This window comes from Cinclus cinclus, chromosome 3 (assembly GCF_963662255.1).
Source record: "Cinclus cinclus chromosome 3, bCinCin1.1, whole genome shotgun sequence".
NCBI classification, from domain to species: domain Eukaryota; kingdom Metazoa; phylum Chordata; class Aves; order Passeriformes; family Cinclidae; genus Cinclus; species Cinclus cinclus.
Genome location: NC_085048.1, coordinates 68,275,271 through 68,295,203, shown reverse-complemented (window position 1 = coordinate 68,295,203; position 19,933 = coordinate 68,275,271). Strand labels below are relative to the sequence as shown.

General features: G+C 39.4%; 1 protein-coding gene across 14 annotated transcripts in view; it reads left to right on the top strand.

Moving 5' to 3' along the window:
* The window catches only part of ACTN2 (actinin alpha 2), a 68,172-nt gene extending 48,239 nt beyond the window's left edge, over positions 1–19,933 (top strand). For 4 of the 14 annotated variants that reach the window (XM_062488992.1, XM_062488989.1, XM_062488991.1 and 1 more), the window contains exons 13-21: positions 5,400–5,508; positions 6,330–6,470; positions 6,618–6,800; positions 7,923–8,057; positions 8,544–8,723; positions 9,094–9,240; positions 16,423–16,488; positions 17,355–17,513; positions 18,842–19,933. In XM_062488992.1, the coding sequence (XP_062344976.1) occupies positions 5,400–5,508; positions 6,330–6,470; positions 6,618–6,800; positions 7,923–8,057; positions 8,544–8,723; positions 9,094–9,240; positions 16,423–16,488; positions 17,355–17,513; positions 18,842–19,000 (1,279 nt within the window). In that variant the 3' untranslated portion in view covers positions 19,001–19,933. Of the gene's footprint in view, positions 1–5,399; positions 5,509–6,329; positions 6,471–6,617; positions 6,801–7,922; positions 8,058–8,543; positions 8,724–9,093; positions 9,241–15,239; positions 15,318–16,422; positions 16,489–17,354; positions 17,514–18,841 lie in introns of all 14 variants that reach the window. The other 10 variants (XM_062488987.1, XM_062488988.1, XM_062488986.1 and 7 more) reach the window with 7 other exon arrangements.

Sequence of the window (19,933 nt, the reverse complement as noted above, 5' to 3'; positions counted from 1 at the left end):
TCTTAGGACAGATGCTCCACCTCTCTAATCATCTTTGTGTCCCTTCTCTGGATCCACTCCAATGAGTCCGTGTCTTCTCTGGGGGCCCCAGAGCTGGATGCAGCACTCCAGGTGGGGTCTCACCAGAGCAGAGCAGAGCAGAGCAGAGCAGAGCAGAGGGGCAGAATCCCCTCCCTGGCCCTGCTGCCCACACTGCTCTGGATGCAGCCCAGGACACGTTTGGCTTTCTGGGCTGTGAGTGCACATGGCTGGCTCATATTTAGCTTCTTGTCAACCAACATCCCATAGTCCTTCCTCCCAGGGCTGCTCTCAATCCATTCTCTACTCAGCCTGTATTTGCACTTGGGATTGCCCTGAGATTTGTTTCTCTTTATACTAAAGAAAGTTTCTGTAACACTTAATCATTGCTAATTCAGCTTCAGCTTTATGAATTATGAGAAACTTTGGGAATGTAGTATACATAGTACAGCATCTGCTTACCAGTGTTTTGAACCCTCTGTCCTTTACCTCTGGTGACGCCAGTGAACACTGTATCCTGTCTATTTTGGGATTGTCTCTTCTCAGTTGTTTCAGTAATTTGCTGCGTGAAGTTAAACAAGTTATTTGTGGCCTGGGCTGCAAAGGTGCTGAAAGCTGATTGCATTTAGAGATGCTCTAATTTGACTTCTCTGCTTCTCCATACAGTGGTGCTATCAGTGCCTGATTTTTCTCTGTGACTCTAACTCAGTTAGGCTTAGTGCCCATGGGGAACACTGAATGAAAGGTCATAAAGGTCAGGTTTTATCACTGGCTGCAAGCAAATGGGCAGCTTCTCTTTAAATACTGATTTTAATTATTTATACATAATTCCTCACACAATAAAATTATGGAGGAAAATGCTAATTTCTTTCTTAATCTGTATTTTAAAAGAAGGATTAATGTCTGAATGCTAAGAAATGTGCACTGGCATCTGATACAAAGCCTGTTGAAGACAATGGGGATGTTTCTTCCTTGATTTTTGTTTGTTTGTTTGGTGGGTTGTTTTTTTTTTTCCTCATCACTGGAGCAGGCCCTTACAGAAACCATCATCATCTGTGTCTAAATTACAATTCAGTACACCTCCATGTTTTGTTTTAGTCAATCTCTTGGATACCTAATGTTGCAATTTCAAAGCAGACCTATTGCTATATGACCTTGAACTCTACTAATTAACGACTTCCTGTCCTAGTATGGTTTACTACAACTCAGTTCACTGCGTGCTTAAGGTTAAAGTTGCTACAAGCTTGTTGATTTATGCTATTTTGATACAGGATTTATGTGTATATGCAAACAGGTGATTCCAGCCAGGATATTGCTACAAGATTTTTGTGTTCTTGTTAGTTCTTGTATAGACTGAGATATTCCTTGGCAAAGAGGCATGACAGGGCTTGGATAGGGCTTTATACAAAGCTGAAGGAGGACAAGCATTTCTAAAATGAGATTTGCCATTTATGACATAGCAAATGCTCATTTGAGTGAGCTGTACTATAAAAACCCATATTAATTTATGATCTTATGTGCTCATTTCAGTATTTCCAATCATCAAGACAAAATTTTTGAAATGTAGTTTCTTGTATATCTATCACTGGTATTTTGACTGATTTTCAGCCAAGCAGACCATTTTCTGTAAGACTGATTTGAGAGTCATTTTGATTCTGGAGACCTCGGCTCAAATTGTGCTTACGTGCATGGTTAACATGAGCCTTTTTCTGAAGCACTGCTAAAACATGTTGCTCAGCAGGTTATTTTTGTGGCACTATCACTGTTCCCAGAGTGAGCTCACACTTAAGTGCTTATCTGGATCAGGTCAAAATTTTACTGAATTTTAAAATTTTGACAGATAGGTTTGAGTTACTTAATGATAACTTAATGATTTTTGAATTCCAAAGGCTGTAGGTTTCAAATAGCCAAACAAATACAAAGACTGTTCTCTTAGGTCTGTAACAAGTGAGAAGCAGTACTTCATGCACTGCAAAGCAAAAATTTTTACGAAATGTAAATCTACTCTCTTCAATGTTGAAAAAGATACAAAAATTAATAGGACAGGGAATATAAGTCTGTGTTTTACTTCCAACTAATTAATCTTTGATGAGTTATTACTTCCTCTGCTCCTGCTTAGGGCAGGAAAAAATGTTCTTTGATACCTATAATACACTTCATTGAACTAAACAACAGCAGGCCCAGAAAGGTAGTGGTGCTACACTGTTTAATGCCACTTGGTGAACTAACTTAGGATTTTGTTAGTTAGCACCATTTGTGCCCTTTAAAAAAGTTGTTTCGATCTTAGTCTCCTACCTATTTGTCCACAGCACATATCCCTGGAAGGAATAGGGTAGTAGAGATGTTATGGGGAATGACTGAATCTCCCTGGCAGAGCTTGTGGAGGAAGGTGACATATCACCTTCCAGGACTTTGACCACAGCTGGTACAATCAGTCCCTCACTTTCATGGAAGGACACCTGCCCTTACCCTTAATCGACAAAAGGAGATAAGTGATCCATTGAAGCAAAAATAAAGTTTGCTCATAATCTAATAAACTTAATATGCTATAATGAAAAAAACCCAACAAATTTCAGCCAAAAACTCATGACAGCAAAATCAGTCTCAGCCTGTTTCATCCAAGACTCTATGCTCCTGACTTAAAATTTCTTAGCAGGCTTTTGTTGTATCCTTTGAAGGCTAATGTAAAGGCTTCCAAAGAAGGAAGCAAGTTTTCCATTTAAGGAGAACTTGCACAGTGTGACTTGCTGGCAATTTTCTCCTTACATACAAGAGTTTGCTTTCACAATTTTGGGTTGTTTTTGTTATTTTTAAATTTGTTTGGAGGATTGGATTAGAGAATACCTAGGCAAACTTGACATCTGCAAGCCCATGTGTTGTAAACCATGTCCAGTACCTGGATGCCTGAGGGAAGACCAGTGGATTTTTCCTGTCTTTAGCAAGGTTTTAACACTGTCTCACAACATTCACCTAGGCAAAGCTGGGAAGTGCAGGCTGGATGAGCAGACAGTGAGGTGGATTCAGAACTGGCTGAATGGCAGATCCCAGAGGGTTGTAACCCAGAGGCACATGGTCAAGTTGGGGCTGGTGCCCCAAGGTCCAGCACTGCACCCAGTGCTGTTTACCTTGTTCATCAATGACTCAGGTGAAGGGGCAGATGCCTCCTCAGCAGGTTCACTGACAACACAAAGCTGGGAGGAGGGGCCAACACCCCAGAGGCTGTGCAGACCTTCGGAAGGACTTCGGCAGGCTGGAGAGATGGGCAGAGAAGGACTGAGTGAACTTTAACGAAGGCATGTGCAGGGTCCTGCACCTGGGGAGGAATAAACCCTGCACCAGCACAGGCTGGGAGCTGAGCTGCTGGAAAGCAGCTCTGTGGAGAAGGACTTGGGTGTCCTGGTGGACAACAAGCTGTCCATGAGCCAGCAGTGTGTCCTGGTGGCCAAGAAGGTCAATGGTGTCCTGGAATGGAGCAGGAAAAGCATTGCCAGCAGGTCGAGGGAGGTGATCCTGCCCCTCTGATGAGCCCTAGTGAGGCACAGCTGGGGTGCTGTAACCAGTTCTGGTATCCTCAGTACAAGAGGGGCATGGAGCTCCTGGAGCAGGCCAGTGGAGGGATACAGTGATGGATAGGGGGACTAGAACTCTTATGAGGAAAGGCTGAGGGAGCTGGGCCTGTTCAGCCTCGAGAAGAGATGACTGAGAAGGGACCTCATCAATGTCTATCAGTATCCACAGGGAGGGTGCCAAGAGGATGGAGCCAGACTCTTCTTGGTGGGGCTGAGTAATAGGACAAGAGGCAGAAACTGATGCACAGGAAGTTCTATCTGAATATGAGGAAGAACTCTACTGTGAGAGTGACTGAACATAGGAGCAGATTGCCCAGAGAGGCTGTGGAGTCTCCCTTACTAGAGATATTTAAGAACTGCCTGACCTCAATCCTGAAACATGTGCTCTAGGATGACCCTACTTGAACAGGGAGGTTGGACCAGATGACCCCCTGTGGTCCCTTCCAACCTGACTCACTCTGTCGTTTTGTAATTCTGTGATGGAATGTTTTTTACCTGTTTTACCATTCTTCACTTTCAACAGTCAGTTGATACAGCACATCTTAAGTTTCTTTTAAACTGAATGCTTCTCATACTTCTCAGGTTTACTCCAAACCAGATTGCTCTGATTTGGCTTAGAGGAGGAAACATGAACACTGCCCCTGGCCTACAGAGCTTCTGGCTTCTGGCCTCTGGCTTCACAGAGGAAAGCTGCCTCTGTTCTCATTTTGTCCTCTGTGATTCTCTGTATTACTGGCAGTATGATCTGTTCATTGTTCTTGCCAATTGCCTGGAGAAGAACGGTAGAAAAAAAAGGGAACAAATTCTATTTGCATTTGCTGTCTTGTTCAAGCCTCAAAGTAAACCTTAGGTTCATATTGCCATGTGTCACGTATTTACAGTCTCTGCAATGTTTAGTCCTGAGCAGAGTGTTCTCAAGGCGAAGCCAAGAGCTAAATTCAATGGATGGCAATTCACCAACAAAAGTGAGTTTCCAAAGTGTCAAACAGATGTATTATGGATGACTATCATTTGCCACTGAGATCAAAAGTTCAGTTTGAAGCAGAGTTAGTGCAGAATCTCAGGACAGAGCCTTAAAAATTTATTCCAGTCTCAAGCAGAATAGTAAGTTGCTTCCTGTCAGGATGATATTAGCCTATTAAGCAGGTGAAAAAGCAAGGGTAACTGATATCCTTTGTTAATACACTCATTCATGCTGGTGGCATATGTTGGTCTGGAGATCCCTCTTCTCTGAACCAGCCAGTTCTGGGGTGTAGATCTGTGAGTTCCTGAAGAGGAAGATGAAATTTGTTCTCTGCGCCCCAGGTCTCGGAAGCCCGTATTAGTATTGCCAGGCTTGTGAGAGATTATGCTTTGAATGCAACCTGATGTGTGTTTCTCAGTTAAGTAATTTCAAATCATATAAGGAAAGGATTGGATTATTTTAAACAAAATGGATATTTCAGGTCAATTAATTTAGAAGTGTACCAATCTTTGCAAACTTCATAAAGACCTAGATTGAAGCATTTTGGCCACCAGGGGATTGAATTGCTTGTGTCACAGGAATAGCTAAGACAAAGATGCTTGGACACCTTAATTGTCTTTAATACCTGGATGTCACTTAACTTTTCTCAGAACAGAGGAGATTGATCCTGTTCCTGTGCTGTGCTTGAAATGCTGATGCCTAAACACAATGTCTGTACTGCAACCCATGCTTACCTTAGGAGAAATATTGCAAGAAATAGGGGAACAATTGTTGAGGGCAAATGGAAGTGTGGACACTGCTCCTGTCCTTAAAAAGTCACACAGAGTTTTGTCTTTGCTCTTTCTTAGTGAACTGGACTACCACGATGCTGCAAGTGTCAATGATAGGTGTCAAAAGATATGTGACCAATGGGACAGCCTGGGAACACTCACTCAGAAAAGGAGAGAGGCACTGGAGGTAAACCATATAATAAGGATCAGCAGCTCAGCTGAGGAAGGAAGAGGGAAATGAACCATTTCTTTCAGATCAGGAAATGGTGCCACTGAGCATCCACATTGGAGTCAAAATAGCAAAAACCCCTTTCCTCAGATCTCCATTTCATTTTGGTGTGGTTACTTTTGCAAATGGACTGAATTACTCAGAGTAGACTTGACAGTACTGAGCTGCCCCAGGCAGTTCTAAAGCAGCAACAAATGGCATGTGGTTTGTAGCACCCCTCTGTGGAAATCTGATGTCTAGGAAGGCTAAAAGAAGCCATTGGAACCTTTTCATCCTAGTCTGAGTTTGCAGTCTTGCATACCTTTCTGTCCAGCAGTAGGTTAATTTTTGGTAGTGAATATTTCAAAGCACTGAGATACTTTGCAAAGCCTTGTTCTTTTGGAAAAGAGGAAGTCACACACATAAATGTCAAGGTGGGAAATATATGTGTAATTCTTTTTGTACTTAAAAGAAATTACTAAATAAATATTATCATATTTTAATTAATTTGCAGATAGATCCCAATAATAAAAATACTTAAAAATATATAAAAAATACTTAAAATATATCATTATTTCACTTCAGAGGCCTACCCCTTTTAATGTGTTGGATATGAGAGTACTTTTACTGCAGTTAGTCCTATTGCCTTGACTGAGAATCCTTAAAGCAGATGGTGAATCAATGCATGCAATCAAATGCCTTTGAAAAGATGAGGCATGACTTTGTTTATGGGTGGGTATGTGTGTGGAACTACATCTTGCCCTAATAACAAAATAATACACTTTTCCCAATCTGTACAGAGGACAGAGAAATTGCTTGAAACAATTGATCAGCTTCACCTGGAGTTTGCCAAAAGAGCTGCTCCTTTCAACAACTGGATGGAAGGTGCTATGGAAGACCTACAGGACATGTTTATTGTTCATAGCATAGAGGAAATTCAGGTAATTGTATTATATCCTGTATCTGTACCCAGTAGCTCACATGTTTGAGAGCCTGAGAGAGGAGTTGTGCTTACTTACAGCAGATCTTCCAGTTGCTGGAAGAAATGATAGAGTTTTCATGCTTTCCCTCTCTGTTTCTGATTTTAGAGTTTAATCTCTGCACACGATCAATTTAAAGCTACTTTGCCAGAGGCAGATGGTGAACGACAGGCCATACTGTCAATCCAGAATGAAGTTGAAAAAGTTATCCAGAGTTACAACATGAGAATAAGTGCAACCAATCCTTACAGCACTGTTACAGTCGAAGAGATTCGTAGCAAGTGGGAAAAGGTAATGTATGCTAAATTGCTAAGCACAAAAGGGGCTTTGTAACACATTCTTCCAGTTTAGAATTACTGAGAATATTCAGAGATCTTTACAATAAATCTCTGAATTATTCTAGATCATCAGATGCCAGAATGAATTTCTACCATACCTTATGCTCTCCCTTATGTTTGCCAGGCTCACTTCACAATATCCCTTGCTCCCATCACGCAGTATTACCTATGTCCTCTTTGGCTTTCTGCTAGGGCAAGAGAAGCCTGTGTTGAGACTAGTGCAGAGCTGGTGCCTGGCCAGGGGTGCTGTTAAAAAAATAAAAAATGATTGTATTCTTTCTCTTAGTACAAAGAGTAATTTCTTGTGTTTCTTCTACCCAGATGCTGCCTTTCAAAAATGTATAAAATCAGCATCTTTGGGACTTTTAATGTTTCTGTCCAATTAGATTAAAATTGGCATTAGCAACTGAAGAGTCCTGGATTAAAGAGAGGTTCCTAGAGCAATCACACCAATTTCATTTCATTAGGAAACAAGACAGATAAAATACTGGGGGTAAATGATTGTGTAAAATGTAGAATCACAAAAACTTACATGGACAAGAACACACAATGGGTAATAAAACCAAGCAGTGAGGACTAAGGTTGGAATCTCCCATGGCAATTCAGAAAGATCAGCCAAACAAAAGCATTTCAATGAATTAGAGACCTCCAGATGTGCATGACAGAACATGTCCTCCTATTCTAATGGAGGTGCTCAAATAAAATGGTTTGCACTGACTCTTCTTAGAACAATTACTTAAAGATTGAAAAATCACCTTTATTTTTCAAAAGAAAAACAAAGTAACTGCTCTAAGAGCAGTTAAAGTGAATTAATTGTCTCAAATCCAACCAGAGGAGAGAATTTATTCTCTCTGCATGTCAGTCTCTCTGGTCAGGCTGCCCAAGACCATGTTGTGAATTTCTTATGTCAGTACGGAATTTGTAAATAAAATAGTGATCATTCTGGCTTCTTGTTCTTCTGATACTGACCTTCAGACCAATAATGAAAATCGGTAGCTGAAGACTTACTTGTTCCATTTGCTTTTAAACTATTCAGTTGTGCCTACTCACCTTCAGTGCCTTCCCACTGTGACAGGTGAAGCAGCTGGTGCCTCAGAGGGATCAATCCTTGCAGGAGGAATTAGCCCGCCAGCACGCCAACGAGCGCCTGCGGCGCCAGTTTGCTGCTCAGGCCAATGTCATTGGGCCATGGATCCAGACCAAGATGGAGGTGAGCGTCAGACCCTCATGCAGAAGCTGATCAACAAAGTGATTTATAATTTTTTAATCTCTACTTTATATACAGGGAAACAGCCGAGTCAATAACAGTTCACCAGCTGTTTGATCCTAAACTATTGAGCACCTGTTAAGATTATTCTTAAAACTGTGGAACTTTGTACAAGTGGTACCTTGATGGTGACCAGGGGATTCAGCTTTGAAAAATCAATCACTAAACAATTACTGTTTAGCTTCTGCTTTTTGTAGAAAAGATAACAGGTTCACTGGGATCTCAATACTTATTCCAGATACAAATGTGACACATTTATTTTGAAATGTGTTTTCTGCAGCAAAATTTTTCATCTCCACTGTATGAAGGTTTTATTACTATTGCTTCTTAGTATAAAAATACAACATATTTATGTGAACATTGGTCAAATTAGCACATCCAAAGCTTAAATTTTGTGGGACCTGGGGGTGTCTTTCTTTCTTTTGACAGGAAATTGCCCGCAGTTCTATTGAAATGACAGGGCCTTTGGAGGACCAGATGAATCAGCTGAAGCAATATGAGCACAATATCATCAATTATAAACACAATATTGACAAATTGGAAGGAGATCATCAGCTTATACAAGAAGCCCTGGTGTTTGACAACAAGCACACCAACTATACCATGGAGGTAGCCATTTACTCCCTTTTGTATTTATTAGTTTATTCTGTCCTCTTGTGCTGTGTAAGTACCTTCCCTGATTTAAAGGGACTGCCACAGAAGTCAAGAATTTAGCAGTCTTTCTGACAATCTCATAAGACTTGTTTTATTTTCTTTTGTTTTCACTTTTTAGTGAAAAAGTACCCATTTAGAAATCAGTTTTTTGTATATTTTGAAGGCCATTTTTATTTTTAGTGATCCTTGGTCATACTATAGAGTTAGTGGTATGGAAAAAGTATCACATAAATATTTAGAGCTGATTTTTTTTCTTACTGTACTTTTTATACTCTTAAAAGAATATATTTGTTTCTGTAATAACTCAGTATTTTCTCTCTCATAGCACATCCGTGTTGGATGGGAGCTCCTGCTTACCACAATTGCTCGCACTATCAATGAGGTTGAGACTCAGATCCTCACAAGAGATGCCAAGGGTATCACCCAGGAACAAATGAATGACTTCAGAGCATCATTCAATCACTTTGACAGGGTACAGTACTCCTGGTTTTTCTCAGCTACGATATTTATTCTTCCCTAAAGTGAGTTTCTTGGCATTCCAAACATAAGCCATTTAAAAACCCTGCAAATGCACTAGCAATGGGTTCTTTTTAAAAGATCAGTTAAGAAAGAATTTGTAGCCTTATAAAGTCATAGGATTGGATTGGATTGGAAGGGACTTAAAAGATCATCTACTTCCACTTTTCCCACCTTAGGGCAGGGATGCCATCCACTAGATCATGTTGCCCAGGGCTCCCCACAGCCTAGTAGCATTCTGCACATAAATTAAAGATTAATTTTTGCTTTTTAAATGTAATGTAGAATTATAGCTCTGCTTATATGGTTTAGTATTTGTTCAATTAATAAGCAGAACTGCATAAATCTGTGTGTTTTGGAAAATAATATGACCCTTTATTTTAAGACAGTACAGCATGTTTTAAGTACTTACTGTTGTTTCCATCTCATTAAATTTAGCTGTAATCTGTATCACAGAGGTTTTATCTAAACCCCCTTTGAATCACAACTTGTCTCCCTAGAAATGTATTTGTAGAGAATACAATTAGGACACATATCTCTCCAGGAATATCCATTATTTTTCTGGCTATATGTGGGAAATAAGAGGCTGTTACTTTTTTTATCTAAATATGGATGAATAAAAAAGTAGGAAGGAAAACACTACTGTGAAGAAACTTAACTCACTTCTGTGAGTTATGCAGTATTAATGGACAGAGTGTTATAAAGATAAATATTAATAGACACAATAGCAAAATATATGCAGATGGGGATCTTACATTTGCAGCTGGAGAACACTCTGAACATGAGTTAGTTCTGATGGCTCTGTGCTCACATGAACCCACCTTTAAAACCAAGTTCACAGTTCAAATACTGAAAAAACTTATCATAATGCAGCACCAGTCTGTTGAGTCAGCTCCTTCAAATCGTTTCAGGGTACAGCAAAATACCACTTTCTTTTCACTAACATCCTGTTTATTCAGCTCTACTCAAATTGGGTGCCCATACCTGCACTTGCATTTGATATGGATTGGATTCTTATAGTGACAGTTTACTAAATCTTCTTTAGATTACACTAACTGTTTAGGAAGAAGACCAGAATTGTCAAACCTCTGCTTGCTGAAGAAACATACAAGCATAAGGAAATTTAGCTACACAGAACTAGGAACGGATTTTATGGAAAAATATTAATGTGATTCTAGTACAGCATAATTGTTTTTTGTATTTTCTAAGGAAGCAGAAGATAACATCACAAAAGCAGAGATAGATTTCCTGGGGTGGAAGGAAGTAGCATACCAAATGGCTTTCCCAATGCACTGGAGCAGATAATTGAGCAATTAGAGCTATTAAAAGCAGACAAAGTACCAGGCCTCGATAAATTACATGCCTGTATTTGAGAGACCTCTCTAGGGGAAACCAAGGTCTTTGCACAAAGATTTGACAGCTCCCTAAAAGTAAGCAAAATTGGGTGGCCATTTCTAGCATCCCTGTACCTTTGTAGTTCATAGATGAATTCTCTGGCCTGCTTGCAGCCAGGCTGGCTCAGTGGCTGAGCTGATACCACAGTCAGCTCTTGGTGCCTCAGGCTGCCTGAAGGGAAAAGCTAAATCCTACACGAACCAGCCCTACTGTTATGGATTTTCAGGCTTTGCAGAAGCAGAAAGCCATTGAAATACCAAAGCATAAAACAGAGCAAAGCCTTAGGAAAGGTTGTACGACCTGGAAGAAGGTGGTTGTGTCACACAGCTGCTAGCACACTGGAGATGGGCTACAACAATAATGTGTAATATAACATTGCTTCCCAGCTCCTAGAATCTTGCCTGTCCCTGACTATCACTTTCCTCAGGCTATAATGGGTCATGGTTTTATGCTGTGTCCTTTCTGCCCTGGTTCCTGTTGCAGGAAGTCTGAATGGCCAGGTCAGAATCTGAAGGAGACAGATGTTTCATCTATGATACATCCTCATCTGTTTCTGTGGCCTCAACAGCCTGGGCCTGGTCTGCAAGTTTAGCTGTAGACCCTGCCTTTCTCCATGACAGATATAATCCAATGGCTTAAAAGAAGAGATCAGGAATGATCACATAAGGAAAGGACCATTTTACAAATTCCCTCTTTAGTATACCCCATCCCTCACAATCAAATGTGGAAAACTGGACTTCTGCAGTGACAGAGTGTAAGAATTATTTTCTCTGTAGCATAATGCAAGTTAAAGAAAGGAACAAGGTAAGATCTAAAACCATTCAACCATCAAGCCAAGCTTTATGGAGGGAACAGATAGTAGAAGCACTGATAAAAAATAAGATTATAAGGATTAAGTTACACTGTTACATAATGGACATTGCAACTCAATCTACACAGGCTAGAAGGAGACTATGAACAAACATGTTGGAAAAAGACAGTCTTGTTTATAATTTTTCTATCTTCCCTGTGTCCTTGCACACTCAAATATTTAGTGTTGATGAATGAAGGAAACTCAAGGTGCTTCAGAGTTACTTCAGTGTATATAAAATAATGAAGACTTTATATTTGTTCATGTTTAGATAGAGAAGGCAGTAATGCATTCTTTTATGGTTTTGATTTCCTTAAATAGAAATGAAGATAAAACTGGTTTATTTGAACATAAGCACTACCATGAAAAATATGGTCTTCTTCATGTCAGATGGAATTAACAATATATGTAAAAATTTTGTGGCATTTAGCAGCATTTCTGAATGCCTGATACAGTTTAAAAATACACTTGAAGGATTGGACTGCTGTTCACCATGAAGAATAGCCAGAAAGGATCCCAAAAATTAATACTGTCACTGACAAGGAGGCTTTAAATATCCAAGTATAACAGAACAATTTATGCATGGTATTGCTCTGACTTATGTGGAATTTCTCCCATTTAAGATGGGAGTCTTAATGTCTGACAGTGTGTCTTGAGGATGTCATCAAAGTACTGATATGCAGAGTAGCTCCCTTCCCCATTTTGAAGTATGTATTTTGGTAAAATAATCTAACAACTCTTTTTAGTGTGCTTTTAGAAACAATTTCCTTTGCTTATGAATCTGAGAAAGGAACCCCTATCTTCCTCCCTGGGAAGAATGTATAAAAAAAAATTCTCACAGTGCATGTGAGAATTACAAAGGCAGGCAGGAAAAGTAGTGTTTCTTTCAGTGCTTCCCCAGCAGAGATGTGCTGGCACAGAGAGCTTTACAAGTCATCCTTGAAAAGGCAAGTGGCAAACAGGCTCTCTCCCTGGCTCATGGGGATAACCTTCCTGGCTCTTGTGTTCCCAGCAGGCATATACACATGCTGGTTGGTGCCCCAGGGGTTATTCCTGATGCTAACCCTTGCTTACCACTGCTGCCCTACTCCTGGCAAGAGACTGCCTCAAGGCACAGTCTAGTTGTAGTTATAAATGTAAATCTTCAGCAATGCTGCTATATTTCCTTCCTTAATGTGACTGCATAGAGAAAAAAAAAGAGAAAGTGGGACACAGTGTCTGAATCACAGAAGCAGTTTAGAAGTGTTCAAAATGGTGCATAGCTGAATAATGGTATGCAGCCAAATCAGGATACCACGCAGATAGGTTGTCAGTCAGTGGTTTTGACATCTCTTTATGCAGGGATTCCTTTTTCAGATTCAGTATATTTAGTACATTCTAAATAAGATTGCAAAGTATGTGATGAAATATCTGCAGCTGCCCTGCCTGTACTATTTTAATGGCTGCTAATACATTCTACTATTGATTTTTCTGCAAACTACAGATTTCAAGTAGGAACTTTGCATGCAGAAAAATGGCATCATGCCACCCTATATTTTGCTAACAGAAAAACAACAGCTCCCTATTAAAGGAATCATATTTTCAGGCTTAAGCAGATCGATTAGCATTCAGGAAAACTAAGGACATATTTAAGACTGGATTAGTTGGACTCAGAAGTTCACTTATTTTATAAGGTCACATATAAATCACAAGGAGAAGGAAAAAGATTTCTGAAGACTAATAATGAAATATGAAGGAGATTTTAGTTTTTCTTTGTATTGGCAGGAAAAGATGAACAAGGCAAAGTTATTTATATGCATTAAAAGGTTAGTTTCAGCTCCTAATGTTGGTCTGTAAACAATAAAAATAAATATCAAGAACCATTTCCAATTGAGAACGCCTTCACACGGGCTTCATCTGTGCCTTAATTGCAAAATGCCGTTGAACTCCGTGAAACTCTGATATACTGCAAAGATGCTTTTTTAGGCAACAGATGATGAAGATTTGAAAATTTCACTACAAGAATGTGAAAACCTGCACTTGGCACTACTATTTGGACCCTCACTAGGGAGTCCCACTTAGCCATATGACTGTTCTGAGCTGCAGCACAACCACTGCACTTCTCTCCTACAGAAAATTGTATCTTGGAGGATGTGCCAGCCCCTCACTCCCATCTGCCCTTCACTGCTTCAGCTCCTGCTGCTGGTTGGGGAGCTCCTGCATACACTGCCCACCCACCCATCCACCTGCCATGGAGTGGGGTGGTAGCTGATGATCCTCCACCAACACCTTGGTAGAGGAGATGGAGAGGCAGGATTTGGCTCTTAGCTCCCATTTTTATAAAATTATTTTTTGCAGTCACACAGAAGTATCTTCATCTTTAAATATGAGGTAAAATGAGTAACTTCACCCCTGGTGGGACCTGCCATAGCCTGTCTCCAGGACAGCTTTTGAAAGTTTCAAACCAGCCTAGATTAACATTTTGAGAATGATAAAATGAGCCATTTTGAATGCTTTATTGCAGGAATCATCATATTAAATAGAAACATTAAAGGATAAAAACTTTACTGTGATTATGGCTTTTAACTAAATGCTGTACCACATTTGTAACTTTGCTTTTTTTCCTTCTTTGACTTCCCACTGTTATTTTTCATCTTTCTTTTATGGGGCTGGTGGATGTTGATGCAGAGGAAGTCAATAACAGCATGATATTTTAAAAATGCATGGTGTTATTAACTTACTAAGGCACCACTTCATCCTATTAGTATATTAAATAAGCCCAGTGCATTTGTTAAAACTCACATTTTATCTATGCATAGCTATATAGAAATTTTCAAAAATAAATTATTCATCTAGCAGGCAAATATGTAGCAGACAGAAAACCTTGGATCTTGTCCAAACTGTCTGTAAAATCAATAAGGGTCATAATTTTTCATCTTGGAATATCTCATTAATTGTATTTATGTTAATTCACTCTAAAGTACTCCTCTGGTAGGACACATTTTTTATGAACAGGAAGAAAAAGACAAGCCAGTCTGTTTTTAATAAGTTAGTGTGAATTTCTTCACCTTCACCAAAATAGAAAAAGAAATTGGTTCGAAAAAATGTTCCAGTTTGATGTGGTATTACTAGGAACCATTTAACCTGGAATTCAATGGTGCATTTTTAAAGTCAGTTTTCAAAGCAAAACCTGACTGTACATATTGTTAAAGAAGACAGATAACTGAAAATAAGTTGTCAATTATAAATTTATTTTGTACTTATCTCTTTTGAGATATGCACTTTCTATTAAGTAGTATTACCACATCAAGAATGAAGTAACAGTAATTGAGTGGGGAAAACATGTTTTGCCCAGGCTCAGTGATATTTTTATTGCATCTCACATACACTGCATGACAACAGGAAAGGAAGGAAACAAATGGCAGTTCATAGAATGAAATCTGCCTTGTCAGCAAAGGTGTTATAAAAAAAGAGGGAAGGAAGCAGAATTTTAACTTTGTAGATGAAGTGAGGACCCTCTTCTACTGAGAAAAAGTTTAAAGCATGAAACTGCAGAAACTGCACACTTTTTAGGTAATTCATTGCATATGTTGACATTAAATTTCCATGAAATTCTGGAAGAATGTGATTATTTATTTGCAAATAGAATGTTCTTTACTAACCAACTAACCTGACCTGTGACTTTCTTTCCTTTCCCCTTCCCAAATGCATGACCTGTGATGGGATGTTAGGACGAATCTGACAATCTACAGTCTGATGAATTTAAAGCCTGCCTCATCAGTCTAGGACAGGTTGGAAATGACTTGCAGGTAGAGGAAACTGAAATAATTCTCTTTTCAGATATAACAATAGCCAAAAAGAATGCATGTTTAAACTCCAGTCTGCTGGTCATAAGGCTTTGAAAAGATCCTGCCTTGGGGAAGACAATTGGTTTAGATGGACTGTCAGCATCACTTTGAGCTTTGCATTTTTCAAAGATTTTTCAGTTTGCTTGTTTTAGTTGGTTGGAGATATTTTATTTGAACACTACTAGATACCTAGGAGAGCTCCTATGCTTCTTGCATTCAAACTTGTGTCAATTTTACTTTCCTCAGACTCAATACAAGTTCTCATATTCTCTCTCCTAACACAGGATGACACAACTCTCTCCAAGCCACTGCAGTCTATCAGAGCACAGAGGAAACTTTTATTTACCTTCTTACTTTCATGCCATTTAATGTTTACTGAGCTTCAAGTCTAGAATGTTGTAGATATGTTATTGCCTGAAAAATGAGCAACCTCATTTCATACAAGGTCTTCAGCTGATCTCCGAAGTCTTGCAGGTGTCATCCTTTAAGCCAGTATGCACATTTCTGCTGTAGTCAAGGTCTTGACAGCCTGCAGTCAGAAGGAAAATTCCCTGTACTTATTTCCCATATATCAGCAGACTGCTCTCGTATTTAATTTGGCCTTGGAATGAAATATTTCACTGTTTTTCACTGTACTTTAGCTGCTAGAGATTCCATGCAGAACATTTCAAAGACATTTCATATCAGGGAGGCAGCTTGAGTATCTGCTGAGTTTGTCTAGTTTAGTAACAAACTTTTCTCCTTGCTCTTCTCTTTGTCTTCTCTGGTTGTGTTCTCTGTATTCTTGTCCCATTCATCTCCTCTTCTCCCTTATCTCTCCCCTGACCTTTCCTGATGTTACTATTTTCGTGGTGAAAATGTCTCTTTCCTGTGTGTAATATGTTAGTTACTTCTTCCTCTTTTAAAACTGATGATGATTCTCATGACCTGATCTGGCAACATCAATGAATACTGTTCGTACACTGGATCCAATATGCCAATGGTTCAAACTCATCATCTCTCTGGAAATTACCTTGGATTCTTCAAACCCTTCCTTCTATATTCCTTATGTTGTTTTTGCCAATAGAGGAAGAATGGATTAATGGACCATGATGATTTCAGAGCTTGCTTAATTTCAATGGGTTATGATTTGGTACGAGCTTTAAGAAAAAATGTCAACTAATTCTGCTCACAGCTAAAACATTAACCACAGAAATACTAAAGTGTATCTAAATAGAGAGGATACTAATGTCATTTACCCTGGAGACAGTACTTTCCTTTTTCTTTATTTTCAAATGATTAAAAGGGAAGTTAAAAGTAAAACAAGACACTTGAAAACCATATTCTATGGTGCACTGCATTGCTCTTTGAATTAAGGAAACTCTAAAAGTTGAAATTAACAGTTATTAAACTAATGTTTTTGTAAATTTCTCCTTTTCTACCTGCATGATGAAGAATGAGTTTGATACTGTTTAATTTTCATAAACTTGCCTTGGGTGTTGCATTTTCCTTGCTTCATTTATTTATTCTAAAAATTTCCTCCGAAATTTACCTTTTTAATGGAAAAGAAAGAGATTATCCTTAGTCAAGCTGTCCTGTATTTGACATGAAGTGCTCAGAATTGTTTACCTTCTTAGTTCAGACTACACTGCTTGTTGGGCTTATTGTTTCACTTTCTTGCATGGTACCTAAATTACAGTGGTTTTAGGATGAGATGGAAAATGAAGTGTTAAGTTAGAATAAGTTAAGCAGTCATTGTGGGAGGGTGGGAGGGAGAGAAGATGGTGACAGTTAATTGAAAGGTAGGTATTTTATGTATTTAGGACAAAGGATACACTTTACAGAAGTGGGGTGGGCATTTAAGATGCAGATTTCATTGGCTCTGATGTTGGTGTTTCTGAGTCAGGAAGATGCTTTTTAAGCTCTGTAACCAGTGGTTCCGACTGGTTCATGAGAGGGTTGGGCTGCTGGAGATCGGTATTATGGTGACCATTTTCTTTGTTTTGGATTTTGTGAAAGGGTGAAGCTGAGTTTGCCCGAATCATGTCTCTGGTTGACCCCAATGGGCAAGGAACCGTCACTTTCCAGTCCTTCATTGACTTCATGACCAGAGAAACGGCTGACACAGACACAGCTGAGCAAGTGATAGCTTCTTTCAGAATCCTGGCTTCAGATAAGGTCAGTCACCGTGCTGCTGCTGTAAGGATTCAGTCGCTCTCCTGTTTAGTCCTTCTTGTTACAAGCCTTTTAGTAATAGTGGAGTTCTGTTTGCAGTTTGTCAGACTTCAGAGAAAGCACGTGCTTTTTCTTCTTGTTTGGAACCAAGACTCTTACATGAAATGGGTGCAGAATACAAGGCTTGGTCTGTGTATCCTCATATCATGGAGAGCCAACATAAAATTAGGCGTCTTTGACGAGACCTAGACAGTTGGTCTGTACATCAGGTTATTTCCGCACCACAGCCTTTATTAGTGGGGAACTTGTTCTGCCTTTCATGCTTTTATCTGTATGTTTCAATGCAGTTTGGCCCTTGAAAGCATAGCCTAGATCAGGTGCACAAGACCTGATCAAGAACCAGGTGTACCTGGTTGTGAGCCATGTTGTGACTGGGCAGCTCACTCAACAGGGTGATGCACTGTGGTGTATTCCATATCCTGGCAGGAGCAGCGGAAGGAGGCCTCCTCTAGTTACTGGCTTTGTAGAGGAAGCTCCTGAATTTGGCATACTTTCATCCCCACTGCCAGATGCACTTGTGACTGAGTGGTGTTTGAAGGTGCAAGGGAGTATAATGGCAACACAAGAGCTTCTGGAGGAGTCAGGGCCATTAACAGTATTGCCTCTAAACCAGTCCTGTGCTGTGAAGAAAGGAGAGATCACAGCAGTACAGGTCTATTTGCCCAAGCTCGCTCTACTGATTTTCTCATTCCAGCTGCTTGTATTGATTTTGTGTTCTCAGTTAATGTGAACCACATTTTAAATTCCAGACATGTTCTCAGTAGCAATTCATGTGGAAGATGGTCTCAGGAAAAAGTGGTTTTCATTAGATTGCTATTTTAAGCAATGTCAAGTCTGTTAACAGAGGGTATCCCTCATATCATAAATGCAAACCATTAAGAACAATTATGCATCTTTCTTTACACATATCTTAGAGCCTTGAAACTAACTACCTGCATCTGTCCTGTCACTGCAGAAGGGGCAGTAGTCACTCCAAAGATCCTGACTATCCAGGGATAAGCTGTGTCTGTAGCAGTCTGCCCATGGCTGCACAGCGCTTGGTAGCTAACACACACAGTCACCTATCCTGAGACTGCATTTTGACCTAATCAGTTTGTTGATGCAATTGTCTCCTTCAACTTATAATTTGTGATGGAATTTACCGAGGAAAATATTTGGTCTCAGAAAAACAGGCAAGATGTCCAAATTTATTAGTCACAGTTAGAGAAAATAAATATATGTTGTTTTTGAAGAACACATACTGAATTTGTCAATCCTTTCCCCCCTCCCAGCCTTATATCCTGGCAGATGAGTTGCGTCGAGAGCTGCCTCCCGAGCAGGCTCAGTATTGCATCAAGAGAATGCCTCCGTACACCGGCCCGGGATCTGTTCCTGGGGCTCTGGATTACACCTCTTTTTCATCAGCACTGTATGGAGAGAGTGACCTCTGATTCAGTAATGGGCTGTATTCATGGTAGACACTAAAAATGTACCCACCTTTTTGCCCAGATTGCTTCTCAAAAGCATTGACAAGCTGATTTAAAAACAAATTTTACAAATACAGTAGGTGCTGTCAGTGTAAAGTGCTAGTAACTGAAGTAACTGGTGTATATTAATGTGTGCAGCACGCTAGATACCTGCCTTGTTGGTTTTAGGTTGTCCGTCCTATGCAATGCTAAAAAATCTATTAAAAAAATGCAAAAACTTTGGAAATACACATTCAGAAAACAGAATGTAAAGCCAAAAAACATTGAAACTTGCAAAATATTTCTCAATTTTTGGAATGTTTCAATGCCATATGCGCTTCTTTTACAATGTTCATAAAACTATGTTAGAAGTCATGCTTTTTTCTTTCATAGAGCAATATTACTTTCCTCATGATTTCTGATTTTATATGCTTCTATTGGTGGAATTCAATAAAATACTAAAATGCAGATTTTCAGGGAAGAAATGTAACAACCACATAAATGACTTCATTACAAAAATTATCCAGAATGCTATGCTTTTATCACAAAGAGTTGTAATATAAGGGGGAAAAGCTGATTAAAGTGCAGTTTTAGAGCTCTGTATGCAGTTCTTTTCTTTTAGGCCTTTAACTTTTACAGACGAGGGAATACAAGTTTTATAATCAGAAATAATAAGGAAGCTAATTTCATGTGAACTGTTTTGTTAGGAAACCCTCATTCTTGTCTACGTTGGACAGTCTTTGTTTCTCAGTATAAGAACTCATTATTGTATGTATTAGTCAGCAACATTCATCTCTATCCTGCATAAAGCAAGCTTCCATCTGAGCAAATGTAGTTATGGTTGTCTTGCAGCTTTAACTGTTCAGTGCTCAAAATTCAGTTTGTCTTGACTTCTGCTGTGTTGCAGGCAGCTCTGTC